This window comes from Schistocerca americana, chromosome 5, assembly GCF_021461395.2.
Source record: "Schistocerca americana isolate TAMUIC-IGC-003095 chromosome 5, iqSchAmer2.1, whole genome shotgun sequence".
NCBI classification, from domain to species: domain Eukaryota; kingdom Metazoa; phylum Arthropoda; class Insecta; order Orthoptera; family Acrididae; genus Schistocerca; species Schistocerca americana.
Window position 1 is genome coordinate 338792161 of NC_060123.1, and position 16055 is coordinate 338808215.

Consider the following 16055-nt stretch of genomic DNA (forward strand, 5'->3'; position numbering starts at 1 on the left):
AGAACAGATCTGCACAATTAAGGACCAATATCTTTGACATCAGTTTGCTGCAAAATTCTTGAACACATTCTGAGTTTCATTATAACAAATTTGCTTGATACAGAAAAGATACTGTCTACAAATCAGAACAGATTAAGAAAGCATTGCTTGTGCAAAGCTCAGCTTGTCCTTTTATCACGTGATATCCTGCAAATCATGGATTGACGGCAACAGGTAGATTCCATAATACACTCCTGGAAATTGAAATAAGAACACCGTGAATTCATTGTCCCAGGAAGGGGAAACTTTATTGACACATTCCTGGGGTCAGATACATCACATGATCACACTGACAGAACCACAGGCACATAGACACAGGCAACAGAGCATGCACAATGTCGGCACTAGTACAGTGTATATCAACCTTTCGCAGCAATGCAGGCTGCTATTCTCCCATGGAGACGATCGTAGAGATGCTGGATGTAGTCCTGTGGAACGGCTTGCCATGCCATTTCCACCTGGCGCCTCAGTTGGACCAGCGTTCGTGCTGGACGTGCAGACCGCGTGAGACGACGCTTCATCCAGTCCCAAACATGCTCAATGGGGGACAGATCCGGAGATCTTGCTGGCCAGGGTAGTTGACTTACACCTTCTAGAGCACGTTGGGTGGCACGGGATACATGCAGACGTGCATTGTCGTGTTGGAACAGCAAGTTCCCTTGCCGGTCTAGGAATGGTAGACGATGGGTTCGATGACGGTTTGGATGTACCGTGCACTATTCAGTGTCCCCTCGACGATCACCAGTGGTGTACGGCCAGTGTAGGAGATCGCTCCCCACACCATGATGCCGGGTGTTGGCCCTGTGTACCTCGGTCCTATGCAGTCCTGATTGTGGCGCTCACCTGCACGGCGCCAAACACGCATACGACCATCATTGGCACCAAGGCAGAAGCGACTCTCATCGTTGAAGACGACACGTCTCCATTCGTCCCTCCATTCATGCCTGTCGCGACACCACTGGAGGCGGGCTGCACGATGTTGGGGCGTGAGCGGAAGACGGCCTAACGGTGTGCGGGACCGTAGCCCAGCTTCATGGAGACTGTTGCGAATGGTCCTCGCCGATACCCCAGGAGCAACAGTGTCCCTAATTTGCTGGGAAGTGGCGGTGCGGTCCCCTACGGCACTGCGTAGGATCCTACGGTCTTGGCGTGCATCCGTGCGTCGCTGCGGTCCGGTCCCAGGTCGACGGGCACGTGCACCTTCCGCCGACCACTGGCGACAACATCGATGTACTGTGGAGACCTCACGCCCCACGTGTTGAGCAATTCGGCGGTACGTCCACCCGGCCTCCCGCATGCCCACTATACGCCCTCGCTCAACGTCCGTCAACTGCACATACGGTTCACGTCCACGCTGTCGCGGCATGCTACCAGTGTTAAAGACTGCGATGGAACTCCGTATGCCACGGCAAACTGGCTGACACTGACGGCGGCGGTGCACAAATGCTGCGCAGCTAGCGCCATTCGACGGCCAACACCGCGGTTCCTGGTGTGTCCGCTGTGCCGTGCGTGTGATCATTGCTTGTACAGCCCTCTCGCAGTGTCCGGAACAAGTATGGTGGGTCTGACACACCGGTGTCAATGTGTTCTTTTTTCCATTTCCAGGAGTGTATTAGATTTTCACAAGGCGTTTGACATGGTACCCCACTGTAGACTGTTGACAAAGGTCTGAGCATCTGGTTTGGTTTCCCAGATATGCGACTTTGTAAGTAATAGAACCCAGTATGTTGTTCTCGACGGCAAATGTTGATCAGAGACAAGGATATTGTCAACAGTGCCCCAGGGAATTGTGATAAGACTTCTCTTATTTTCTATACACATAAATGCGTAAATGATCTGACAGACAGGGTGAACAGCAATTTACAGCTCTTTGCTAATGATGTCATGATGTATAGGAAGGTGTCACTGTTGTGTGACTGCAGGAGTATACAAAATGACTTAGGCAGTATCGCTAGTTGGTGTGATGAACTACAGCTTGCTCTCAATGCAGAAAAATGTAAGTTAATGTGAATGAGTAGGAAAAACAATCCTGTAATATTTGAATACAGCATTAGCAGGGCACTGCTCGTCATAGTCACATTCATTAAATATCCAGGTGTAATGCTGCAAAGTGGTATTAAATGGAACGAGAATGCCAGGTTGGTAGTAGGGAAGGTGAATGCTTTCAATGGAAGAATTTTCAAAATGTGTAGCTTATATATATAGAATATGGCATACAGAATGCAAGTGAGACCCATTATTGAGTACTGTTTGAGTGTTTGGGATCCTCACCTGCTCAGATTCAAGGAAGACATTGAAGCAATTCAGAGGCAGGTTGCTAGATTTGTTACCAATATATTCGATGAGTATGTCAAGGTTACAGAGATGCTTCATGTACTCAAATGGGAATCTCTGGAGGAATGATGACACACTTTCATGATGCACTGTTGTGGAAGTGTAGAGAACCAGTATTTGAGGCAGAATGCAGAGCTATTTCACTGCCATCACCATACATTTCACATTAAGCACCACAAAAATAAAATGTGAGAAATTACAGTTTGTACCAAGGTGCTTAGAAAGTAATTTTTCCCTCACTCTGTGAGTGGAACAGAAAAGGAAATGATTAGTAGTGACATGACGTACCCTCCACTATGCACTGTATGGCAGCTTGTGGAGTATATATGTATGTGTAGATGCAGAATACAATGGTTACATTCAAAGTTATTACCATTAGTAAGTTCTATAACTATTCTAGCGCCTTTGCTACTTTTCAAAGGGACTTTGGAACTCAATTTCTGGAATACATCTATATACACACTCTGCAACCCACAGCACAGGGTATTTAGCATGTACCAAACAATAGGTTCTCTTCCCATTTCTGTAGCATATATATATATATATAAAAAAATAACTCGTGAACAGAGGCTGACAAGAGGTTCGTGATCCTTTCAGAATGGGAAGAGTTACCCCAAAATATAATGCCATATGACATAAGCAAATGAAAATAAGCAATGTAGACTAATTTTCGTGTCGAATGATCACTCACTTCAGATACCGTTTGAATAGTAAAAACGGTAGCATTAAGGCTTTGAATAAGATCCTGCACACGGGCTTTCCACAGCAGCTTACTACCTATCTGAAGACCTAGAAATTTGAACTGTTCAGTTTCACAAATCATATGCCCATTCTGTGAAATTAAACCATAAGGTTTTGTTGAATTGTGAGTTAGAAACTGTAAAAACTGAGTCTTACTGTGATTTTGCATTAGTTTTTTTTCTACACTGGATTTATGTCATGAACTGCACTATTTGAAACTGAGCCAATGTTGCAATCCATTTCCTGTTCATAAAAATTGTTACATCCATGTACTTGTCTGAGTTGTTCTGATTCCAACTGAGACTCACTGATATGTAGTAAAAGTGTAGCATGTTTCTATGGTTTGTGAAGTGCACTGCTTTACATTTAAGTACATTCAAAGTAAGTTGCCAATCTTTGCACAAGTTTGGAATTTTATCATGACATGCCAGGATGGTTGTGCAGTTTTTTCAGACAGTACTTTATTATAGGTAACTTCATAATCTGCAAACATTGTAGGTTACTACACATAATGTCTGTCAGGTTGTGCAGCAAATTTCTCAATACACTTGCCTGGGGTAGGCATGATTCCTCCTGTCAATGACTCTACATCCACGTTAGCATGCTGTGTTCTCCCCTCCAAGACATCCTTAATCCAGTCAAAAGTTTTTTGGTTTGCCATATGATAGTTATTTTATTAAGAAATTTTAATGTTGTACTGACTCAAATGCTTTCCTGAAGTCTAGAAATACTACATCCATCTGCTCGCTTTGATCCTTGGCTTTCATGACCACTATTTATGGCATAAGGAGATCATTATGTTCGAACTCAGAACCTGCAACAGGTAGACATAAATGAAATTGGACTGTAGTTTTGGGGATCACGCCTGCAGCAGAAAGTCACTGGCTTCAGTGTTCATGTTTCGCTTTCCTATCCTGTATGTCTGCTGCCTTCCTCCAAGCCATCAGCTATTCTTCACCCACCGCTCCTCCTGCTTCCTGACTCTTCCTCCCTCTAACCGTGCCACTTGATAAAACATCTCACTGCAGTCATCTGTACGAAGCAGCTTTTATCTGGTCATTTTCTGGTAAATTGGAATGAATTTAACGTAACTGAAAGACACCAATTATCCTATGAAAGCCTATTTAAAAAGTTTCAAGAGCCAGCATTAAGTGAGGAATCAAGGAACATACTGCAACCTCTATGTACCACTCTCACAAACGACCACGACGACAAGTTTAGATAAATTACAGCATGTGCAGTATACATTGCAAAATTAGTCTCTCTTGATATTCACAGCCCGTTCTCAAGTATTCTTATGAAAGACTGTACAGATACTGAATCCCACATATTGTGTTTAAATGACATGAATTCAGAAAAACAGCTGAGCATAACCAATACATACTTGTTCCATAGATCATGAATACAACATTTCGTAATGATGTGGAACGTGTCATTTTTAACATAAATTTTCTTTACACAAAATAATTAATTTTTTATTTTTATCTTTTTCTTTTTTTCGTTTTTTTTTTGCGATTAGTACTTCATATCTAAGAATTCATCTATTGAGCAGAAGGAGCTGTCAATCAGAAAATTCTTTTAATTTGCTTTTAAATGTTGGTTGGCTATCCGTCAGACTTTTCATACTATTTAGCAAATGACCAAAGATTTCTGTGGCAGCATAGTTCACCCCTTTCTGTGCAAAAGTGAGATTTAATCTAGAATAGTGAAGATCATCCTTTCTTCTAGTGTTGTAGCTATGCACTTCGCTGTTATTTTTGAATTGGGATGGGTTATTAATGACAAATTTCATAAGTGAATATATGTATTGTGAAGGTACTGTGAATATCCCGAGTTCCTTAAATAAATGTCTGCAAAGTAATCTTGGGTGAGCTCCAGCAATTATTCTCATTACACGCTTCTGAGCAATGAATACTTTCTCTTTTACTGACGAATTGCCCCAATAAAAGATACCATATGAAAGCAGTGAATGAAATTTGGCACAGTAGGCTAATTTACTGATATGTTTATCACCAAAATTTGCAATAACCTTAATAACATAAGTAGTTGAACCTAACCGTTTCAGCTGATCATCAATGTGTTTCTTCCAATTCAATTTCTCATCAATGCACATACCCAGAAATTTAAAAGTATTCTGCCTTAGCAACACACTTCTGTTCATAGTCTATATTTATCAATGGTGTTATGCCATTTACTATACAGAATTGTATAAACTGTGTTTTCTCAAAATTTAGTGAGAGTCCATTTGCAGAGAACCACTTAATAATTTTCTGAAAAACATTATTTACAATTTCTTCACATGATTCTGGCTTGTTGAGTGTGATTACTATACTTGTATCATCAGCAAAAAGAACTAGCTTTGCATCTTCATGAATATATTGTGGCAAGTCATTAATGCAGTAGCCACCAGACAGATCGCGGGAGGTGCACATCGGCATGGCGCGTCACGGACAGTAGTTGCCGCAAGTAGAGTCCCTTCCACCAGAGGGCACGCGAGAATTTGGACGTGACCTCTGCCGGCATAACAACAACAACAACAACAACAACAAGTCAGGCAGCACGGGCCGTGCCCAGTCAGTTAACATCGGGCCTGCCTAGGACTCACTTCTGGTCTATGCTAAGTGAAGTGCTACGTAAACGTGAACAGTGTTACTACACAATTGGCGACGAGTAGGGTCGTTCTTTCGCATGTTGCGTCGTTGTTCCGGTTTCGCAGCTTCTCCACGGCATGGAGGATTTAGTGCGAGTTTTGGTTGAGCAGCAGACGGAGCTCATGGCCACCATGAAACAAGTGCTTCCGGCGTTGCTCTCCACGCAGTCTGCTCCAGCGCCGTTCCCTCCTCCCTTTCCCCCGTATGACGAGACGGCAGAGGATTGGGACGCATATGAACATCGCCTTCGGCAGCATTTCCAGGCGTTTCATGTTGCCGATGCGGAGGTATGTTGTGCTCTCTTCTTGTCTTGGATGGCTCTGAGCACTATGGGACTTAACATCTATGGTCATCAGTCCCCTCGAAAACTACTTAAACCTAACTAACCTAAGGACATCACACAACACCCTGTCATCACGAGGCAGAGAAAATCCCTGACCCCGCCGGGAATCGAACCTGGGAACCCGGGCGCATGAAGCGAGAACGCTACCGCACGACCACGAGCTGCGGACTCGTCTTGGATATCTCCCTTGCTGTATCAAGTTTTGCGGCAGCTAGCGCCGTTCCAGGAACCCTTGTCCTTGTCTTTTGACGCATTGTGTTCATTGCTGTCTTCATATTATCGCTGCCGCACGCATGTTGTGGCGGCTAGGGTCGAGTTCTATCAATGCAAGAAACAGCCCCATCAGTCTTACCGGGCGTGGGCCACTACCCTGCACGTTCTTAGTCACAAGTGTCATTTTGTCACGGAGCAGTCGCGAGAGTCGTATGCCCATGTTATGGTACGCGACGTCATTGTTCGTTCGTTCCCTGATAGGGAGGTCCGGCAACGGGCCCTGCAGTTAGAAGACCCTTCCCTTGAGGAAGTCCTATCCATTGCTCAATCGTATGAAGTCTCTCACGCCGCAGGTAAACAGCTGGAAGTGTGGTGCGACGTCACGGCGGTTCAGGGCAGTGCGTCCGCGTCCACTGTGTCCGGGGTGGATGACATGTGAGCGGTACAATCCGGCTGTTACGGCCGCTCCCGCATGGCGCGTAAACAGAATTCTGGCCGCCGGCCCCTGTTGCCGTCCTGTGCATCGTGCTATATACATCACGATCGGTCAGAGTGCCCCCAGCATTGGGCCATTTGTCGCAAATGTAATAAAAAAGGTCACATTGCTAAAGTTTGCCGCTCAGCCTCAAAAGAATCGAAGGAAGCAGGTACAAAGGACATGGACGTTGACATTCAGGAAGTTTCATCGGGCCAGGCTCCCGACACATCGGCACGCAAACTCGTTATTGAGGTGTTGGTTCGGTCACGCCGGTTACAACTGCAAGTAGATACGGGTGCGGCAGTTTTGTTGTTGAATGCACAAACTTATTCCGACCTTGGATCGCCCCCGTTGACGCCAGTTTACCGGTGTCTACGCGGTTATGGTAAACAGTTCATTCCCCTACTGGGTCAATTCACTACCGACGTGACTTACAAATCAGTCACTCAGCCTATTACTTTTATTGTTGTCAGTGATGCGAGCTCCACTAACCTTTTTGGCCTGGATGCCTTTCAAGCTTTCGGTTTTTCTATCACTGACACTATACAGTTGGTCTCCGAAGATGTTCCTTATCAATCATTGAAATCTTTGATCTCAGACTTTCCAGATATCTTTGAGGAGGGCCTGGGGCGTGTTTCAGATTTTGAAGCTCACTTAACGCTGAAGGCGTCGGCTTGCCCGCGTTTTCTACGTGCGAGGCAGATCCCCTTGGCTCTCCACCCTCAGGTAAAGGAAGAGCTAGACCGGCTGACAGCCCTAGGGGTCGTTCTTCCCATTTCTTCTAGTGAGTGGGCTTCGCCCCTCGTTATTGTAAGGAAGCCCTCGGGAAAATTACGTCTTTGTGGCGATTTCAAGGCCACCATTAATTCCCAATTGATGGTGGAAACCTATCCTTTGCCTCGTGCTGATGAATTGTTCTCTGCCGTGGCGGGAGGCCAATATTTTTCGAAAATCGATCTTTCGGAGGCTTATCATCAAATACCACTTGATGAGGACTCCAAACGGCTGGCGGTCGTCAACACCCCGTTTGGCCTTTCCCAATACCAGCGGTTGGCCTTCGGAATATCCAATGCCCCGGCGATATTCCAGCGTTATCTTGAGCACGTCATGTCGACAATCCCTCATGGTATTAATTACCTGGATGACATAATTGTCACAGGCCGCAGCACAAAGGAACACTTGCACAACCTTCGCACCCTCTTTCTCAAATTCAGGTCTATGGGCTTGCATTGCAACCTGCATAAGTCAAACTTCTTCCAACCGTCCATTGAGTATGTGGACTCCACCATCTCATGACACGGTATCCAGCCACTAGGAAGTTTGGTCCAAAGTATCGTCGACCTTCCTCGGCCCGCTTCGCTGAAAGAGTTACAAGTTTTTTTAGGCAAGATAGCTTATTACCACCGGTTCATTCCCAGGGCTTCCACTGTAGCCCGCCCCCTGTACTGCCTTTTGAGCAAGGGTGTTCCTTTTGATTGGTCGCCTGCATGCGAGCGAGCGTTCACCTCGTTGAAGGGCCTCCTCACGTCAGCGCCTTGTTTGACTACTTTTGACCCCCATAAGCCGTTGGTCCTGGCTACAGATGCTTCGCAGTATGGGGTGGGGGCGGTCCTGGCCCATCGCAACGCAGACGGTTCCGAGCAACCACTGGCGTTTGCGTCTAAAACTCTTAGTCCCGCGCAGGCCCATTACTCCCAGGTGGAAAAAGAGGCTTTGGCCATTGTCTACGCTGTTACCAAGTTTCACACTTTCTTGTATGGCACGAAGTTTCAGTTAATCACTGACCATAAGCCGTTAATATCGTTATTTGGCCCTGCCTCTCAGATTCCGGATAGGGCGGCCCACAGACTACGGCGCTGGGCCTTGTTCCTCTCTAAGTACCATTATGACATTAATTTTCGCCCTACCGGACAGCATGCCAACGCCGACGCTCTTTCCTGTCTTCCAGTGGGCTCGGATCCTACGTTCGATTGAGAGGAGATTATGTGTTTTCATTTGGATGTGGCGTCCCGCCAAGTGGTTGACGGCTTCCTGACCACTAGTTCTCGAGTTGCCAGGGAAACAGCAGCTGACCCGGTTCTCCGGCAAGTAGTTCGCCTCATTCAGCAGGGGTGGTCATCCCGCCCTCCAGGCCGGGTCTCGGACCCTCTTCGTAATTATTTTATTCTACGAGACCACCTCTCGGTCTTGGAAGGAGTTCTCCTTCTGGCTACCGATGATACAGCTCCTCGCGTGGTTGTTCCTCCAAGTTTACAAAGGGAGGTCCTCACATTATTACATGCGGGGCACTGGAGTGTTTCCCGTACTAAAACCTTGGCTCGCAGACATCTGTACTGGCCCGGTATTGACAGAGAAATTGAGCACTTGGTGGCCGCCTGTTCCCAGTGTGTGAGCCAACAGGCATCTCCCAGGGCAGCGTTCTCTTCATGGCCGCCGGCAACCCAAGCATGGGAACGTGTTCACATCGATTTTGCGGGCCCGTTTCTCAATGGCTTTTGGCTCATTGTCACTGATGCTTATTCCCAATTCCCATATGTGGTTCGCTGCTCCTCAACCACTTTAGAAGTTGCAATCCAGGCACTAGCCAAAATCTTTTCTGTGGAAGGTCTGCCAATCACCCTGGTCTCGGACAATGGACCGCAGTTTATTTCGCAGACCTTCCACGATTTTTGTAGGCGCTTCGGTATTCGGCATGTTTGCTCTCCCCCCCTCCATCCACAATCGAATGGGGAAGCCGAGCGCATGGTGCGCACATTTAAGACGCAGATGAAAAAGTATATGCACGAATTTCCTGCGGAGGAAGCACTGACGTTTTTCCTGACGGCATACCGGACCACACCAATGGGAGAACGCAACCCCGCAGAGCTCCTCCATGGGCGCCAACCTAGGACTCTGCTGTACCTCCTCCGGCCTGGTCCTCGCCAGTCTTCGCAACATGGAGTACCTGGCTTTCCACTGGGTATGTCGGTCTGGGCCCGTGGGTTTGGTCGCAATCCACGTTGGATACCGGCGGTGGTCCTGCGCCGAAATGGCCGCCGGCTCTATACCTTGCAGGCGGGGGACCGGGTGGTACGTCGTCACCAAAATCGGCTACGTCCACATTTGGGCATCCACCCTCCGACCTCTCGGACACCGGATTCCCCATTGCCGACACCCGTGTTGGTTTCTCAGGGAACGTTACCGCCTCTCCCTGCTGTGACTCAGCCGCACTGCGATGGTTCTCAGCCTTGGCAGCCTCCAGTAGCTCCAGCATCAGTATCGCCATCGTTCGAGATGCCCCAGCGAGAGCTGGCCCCCCTCGCAGGCCCGGTTTCTCAGGAGGCTGGTTCACCTGTGGTCGTCCCTTCCCCATCGTCCCCGCCACCGGGTCTTGCCCCTCCCGAGGTGGGATAGTGGGATAGGATCCGGAGTTCGACGGTTTATCGCCCGTTCTGTCCCGGGCTCCGGTGGTGGGACAACAGGGGCCTCTTCGTGTGGGTCACTTCCAGCCGTATTCGAAGGTTCCGGCTCGAGGGTTGGCAGATCCCCTCGACTCCGGCCTTCCAATGGATGTGGAGGTCATCACTCCTGCCCGACGCTCCACCTTCCGACGCAGTGGATCACAGTGGCTTCACCCCCCAAAGGAGGAGGAGTGCAGTAGCCACCAGACAGATTGCGGGAGGCACACATCGGCACGGTGCGTCACGGACGGTAGTTGCCGCAAGTAGAGTCCCGTCCACCAGAGGGCACGTGAGAATTCGGACACGACCTCTGCCGGCATAACAACAACAACAACAACAACTCAGGCTGCATGGGCCGTGCCCAGTCAGTTAACATCGGGCCTGCCTAGGACTCAGTCCCGGTCTACGCTAAGTGAAGTGCTACGTAAACGTGAACAGTATTACTACAATTAATATATATTAAGAACAACAAGGGACCCAAGACTGAAGCCTGTGGGACACAATTCTTGATACCTCCCCAGTTAGAGGACTCTACTGATTTTTGCAGAGTATCTGTACTGTTAATTTCAACCTTCTGCATTCTTCCAGTTAAGTAAGCTTATCTACAAGAATTTCATGATCACACAATCAAAAACCTTTGAGTGATCACAAAATATCCCAATGGGTGATGTTTGGTTATTCAATGCATTTAATATTTGATCAGTGAAAGTATATGTAGCAATTTCTGTTGGAAAGTAGAATGCCATTTATATCAAAACTATTTCTGACTTCAAGTAAGCTATTACAAGCTATTACTAGCAATGGGTTCATCCTTAACCTGCTTGTTAGTAGAAATGTTAACGACAAATGAGAGACTGATTAGAGAGTATACTGGTGAAGATATGTGGATGATATTTTTTGTATGTGGAAAAATTCCATTAGTCAAATCCAGAAGTTCTTGCAAAGTACAATCGAGTGGCACATAAACAAAAAGGTCAGTATGGAGTTAAATGGTTTCACCCTTAATTTTCTAAACACCAACTTAAAGGTACACAATAGTAACAATAAACATCAGCTGGGCCCCAGCATGTCGAGACAGTGGCCATATTTGTGTCAGTTGCGTTCATCCTAACTTCCTCTCTACACTGAACAGCTTACAAACATGCAACATTCCATGACACGATCCACCATCTCCTTGCTATCTCTATGTCCCAAGAAGATTATGACCAGGAACTTAACACAATAAAAACAATTGCTTATTTAATTCCAACACTATTGATAATATTCTCAATAAAAAACTGAAGAAGCAAGGCAGGTTCCCTCTGTACCTTGTGAACAACATAGGTAGACCAAAAAGGAAATGATGCAATTTATCTTTTGGAGTTAAAATTGCTAATAGGATAGGCTAAATTTTAAAAGCAAAGGGTTCTCTGTATTTTTTATTTCCCACAAACATTAAGCAGATGTTTCTTCAATTCACAGGATAAACAACCTGTCATCACGAAGAGCAGGGATTATAAGATCACCAACCAAGAGTGTCAGTCCTGCTATATAGGAGACTGGGCAGTCAAGTTCAGAGGACACCAAATAAGCTGGAGACTTAACACACCTTATTCATCGTTTGCTAAACATTGCTTAACCGATACCCACAAATAAGTAAAGATGTAGAAGTCTTGCATATAGAGGCCAAGCTCATTCAATTAGAAATATTTGAAATTAAAGAACAGATTTGCATATCCCCACATTTAGAACTGAATCAGCAGACTCAATTCAATGATTCACACCTTTTATATAAAGTTATAGCTTCTACATAGAAGTGTAACTAATAATATTTTTGGGAACATTGTGCTTTCATTCATAAATAGGTAATCACACAAATACCCATTCTTGTGCACATATCTCTGCTCCAGTGTATGTTCATTTACAATTAGAGTAAATGCTACCCTAATGAATGTTGTAATGTTGTACAACACAAATGGAACTGTATCGAAATAGTCAACAGAGATAACTTTTATGATTTAAATCAAGAACTGATAGATTAAGAAGTTGATAGGTGTTTATCTGCGCTCGGCTTCCAATAATCACTTGAGTACTGGAAAATGGGCTAACAACCCAAAAACTAGGTCATACAAAAATAATTAACTTTCACAAGAAAAAAGTATTTTGTTTAGAGTTGAAACAAATGAGCTCTTGGTCACAATTTTTTGTCTTATTAACCAGGTTTCAACACTTCTAAGAGTGCCTTCATCAGAATTTAAATGTTTAAAGTAGGCTGTAACATAATTACAAATTTATGGGAAAAGAAAATTTTTATATAAAAATGTAAGTACTGACTAACAATATAAGACAGAGACAGTACTTACATGTCACGTATAAAATGAATAACAGCCCAAAAGGGCTTTAAAGACAAATTAAAAAAAAAAAGAATGCATGAAGGTGAGCCACTATGGGCTGCTCATATCTGTAAAGCCACAGGTAGTAACATACTGAGGTGCCCGTGTTAACAAGTGCAAGAAGGTGAACATGACACCAAGAGTGCCATCTGGTAGTTGTAAATATAAGTAGGCTACTTAACATTTAAATTATAGACAGCTGAATGTTAAAGTGAACAGTATTTAGTACTTGAACTCACAGGCAAAGTTTTATATGATTAGCTGTTCTCATATACAATGTTTCACCAAGAACATACAGTTGAATCAATTAAAAAGTGCACAGAAGAGTCATTTAAGTAATCATTCTACCCATCCTCCATAAGCAAATGATATGGAAAGAAGCCCTAATAAGTGGTACCATGGGAAGTAACTTTTCCTCTGCCATGAACTTCACAGTTGACAACCATATATGTAGATGTACATGCTAGCCTTCTTGTAGATGGATATGATCTCTGCTTTCTTCCAAGTACTGGGCACAGTTTGTTGTTTCAAGGGATTTACGGTAAATTTGGTAAAAATGGGAGCAAACTCAGCTGCAGATTTTATACATAATCTGATAGGGACTCCATTGGCCTTGTAGCCTTTTTAATTTTAGCTGTTCCTCAATGCTACTGACACTAACAGCGGGTCCCTCCCATTATTAACTATTCTGGAATGTCCTCTAAATGTTTTCTATTTAAAAATGGAATGATCTCCAGGGGAAAAAAATGGTATTGGCTGCATGACCATGGAAGTATAGCAAACAATGACTAAGAAAACGATGTATAGTGATTGATCATCAGAATACTAAACTTTACAACTAATTTTCTTTCTTCTCGCACAGTTAAAAGGTCCAAATTAACAATTTCAACTTCATATGTCCAATAACATCTGTTAACACATGACATACTATACAGGGTGCAAACAGTAGCTATTTATAATTAACCACAGAGGTGTGGAGCAAGTAAAGACGATCATTTTGATATAGCACACATGTGGTGTGTCAAGTGAGGAAACAAAAACTGCCTAAGCTACAGCACATGCAGTGTGCGAAATTTTCAATATTCTCTTGCTCTCTTCACGTAGACTGTTTGTCCTAGAGAAAATACGAATAAGACCTTTTTAGCAGGAAATTTAATGTATATTAATTTTGTACAAGGATACTTTTTTGCAAGAGGCTGTGCTTTTTGAGTTATTGAAGAAAAAAGTGATCTTCAAATGTACACCCTCTCCTACACTCACTTTTACCCACCCCAGTCAATATTTTTATCACTTTATTCATGGCTCTCCCTTCTATCACTGCACAAAAATTTGTGATTACATGAATTATTTCCCACATTCGGCCTTTTTTGGTCTCTGCTGTCTATGCTATCATGCCACTGGCTTAGTTGACTATTTCATTAATATTATTAATTTAAACTTTTCCTGGAGAGTAATAAAAGTAAAATTACCTTTGTAAATGTTATGCAAATACTAATTATGTTTACAATTTGATCAAAACCTTAACCTTTAAAAGCACAATAGTTTTGTAGTACAAACAAAATGATTTAACTTTTAACAAATTTGTTTGCATGGGGATCCTCTGCAGCAAGCTCAGAAACATTTGCTTTGTAAATTAAAACCACCTTTTCTTCCTGCACTATGTTTCATTTCTCCCACATGTGTTTCGCCTTTTTCCCTTTAAGGCATCCTCAGTGGGATCTAGAATGATACAGATTTGTAGATTACAAAACAGTTGATGTCACATTTTTACGTAAATAAGTGATTATTTACAGTTCTTCACATTTTTGGTTGGCATCTGGTCATATGCTGGAGTCGTAGTGTGCACTCCGGCATGCATCCAGATGAGAGGAAACGCAGATGCTAGTAAAAAATGCAAAGGACTCTCAGTAACCACTTACTTACATAAAAAATGAGATGTGAACTGTTTTATAATCAACAAATAACACATATCAAAACAAAACTGTATCATTCTAGATCCCACTGAAGATGCCTTAAAGCAAAAAGGTAAAAGTCATTTGGAAGAAATCAAACACAGCACAGCAAGAAAAGGCGGTTTTTATTTACAAAACAAATATTTAATTTTTAATTTTATGCTTTCACAATTCATGAAACTGGGAGGTAAAATTCACACAAACATCAGTTTTACAATTGGTAAGTGTAAGACTAATCTGTGTGCATAATAATAGCCCAGTCAGCAAATACCAAAAAAGGTCATAATCAGAGATAGTTCCTGTAGTCTTAAATTTTTGTGCAGTGGTAGGAAGGGGTGTCATGAAAAATGTACTAAAAATTCTGACCAGGTGGAGGTTGAATGTGAGGGTGGAGGTGCATTTGAAGGGACTTTTATAAGTAAAACTGCAGCCTCTACTGAAAACACATCCCAGTACAAAACTGAACTACATAAAATTTCCTAAAAAATGATAACAGTCGTGTGTTTCTCTAAGACAAACAATCTGTGTGAAAATAGCGAGAGAATATTGAAAACCTCAGGTGATGCATATGCGTTGTAGCTTAGGATGTTTTCATGCATCAGTTTGAGGTGGTTTTCCAGCTTGATAGCCCACTAGTTTCCTCTATAAAATTGTTCATTCTGAATTCCTCAACACCACTGTGGTACATTGTAACAATTATTGTTTACACCCTGTATATGTATCTGCTTACAGTTACTATCTTTTACCATTTCCTCACACATTTATCCATTACAATTATTCTGGATAAAGTTAACTGTAATTAATTTTACACCAGGCAAGAAAGATAAAACAGTTGAATTCTATAATGTAAGTTTAAAACACAAATAAAAATAGCTTACTGGTTTCAAAATGAGCAGCTGCACCACGGAAAAAGTTAGGAAGTGCCGCCTCCAATATCTTCACAAAATCTGCCAGTTCTTCAGTGACTCCAACTAAGAAATAGTGATTGATAAGATTTCTTTTTGCTTCTTCAAGGGCCCACTCATTTCCTGGAATCCTACAAATACAATTTCCCTCAAAAAATACAATATTTGATAAGTTGAGGCTTAAGTAATTTGGAAAGGGATCCAGAAAGAGGGATTACTGGAATTGGTCGGAACATCAATAGTGCCCTATCTCAAAAAAATAAAATAAAATTAAAAAATTGGAGTTATTGACTATAATATAGAACAGAACTGTTAGTGATTGTTGAAAACTGACCAACACGGTGCTGCATGCCCACAGAAGAATGGAATCTGGAGCCACATATTATCAGGATCACAATCCGGCTGGTTTAACTGCACACATTCATCAAATGTCTGAAATGAAATTTAACGAATATTAAAACAATCATAACCTTTTTATCACAAGGTAACGCAATGCAATTTTCACTGATGAGAATATTGCTCAGTGTAGTACAAAGAATATAACAGCTTTAGCTTTTCTGTTTGTAATTATTTTACAATTGGCTCTT

The 16055-nt window shown here is 43.4% G+C and overlaps 1 protein-coding gene across 1 annotated transcript in view; it reads right to left on the bottom strand.

Annotated features, from left to right (window-relative positions):
• Positions 1 to 16055, bottom strand: part of LOC124615838 (heparin sulfate O-sulfotransferase) — a 75761-nt gene that overhangs the window by 14042 nt on the left and 45664 nt on the right. The window contains exons 5-6 of the mRNA XM_047143991.1: positions 15803 to 15900; positions 15442 to 15599 (exon numbers count right to left, since the gene is read on the bottom strand). Coding sequence (XP_046999947.1) covers positions 15442 to 15599; positions 15803 to 15900 — 256 coding nt within the window. The remainder of the gene's footprint in view (positions 1 to 15441; positions 15600 to 15802; positions 15901 to 16055) is intronic.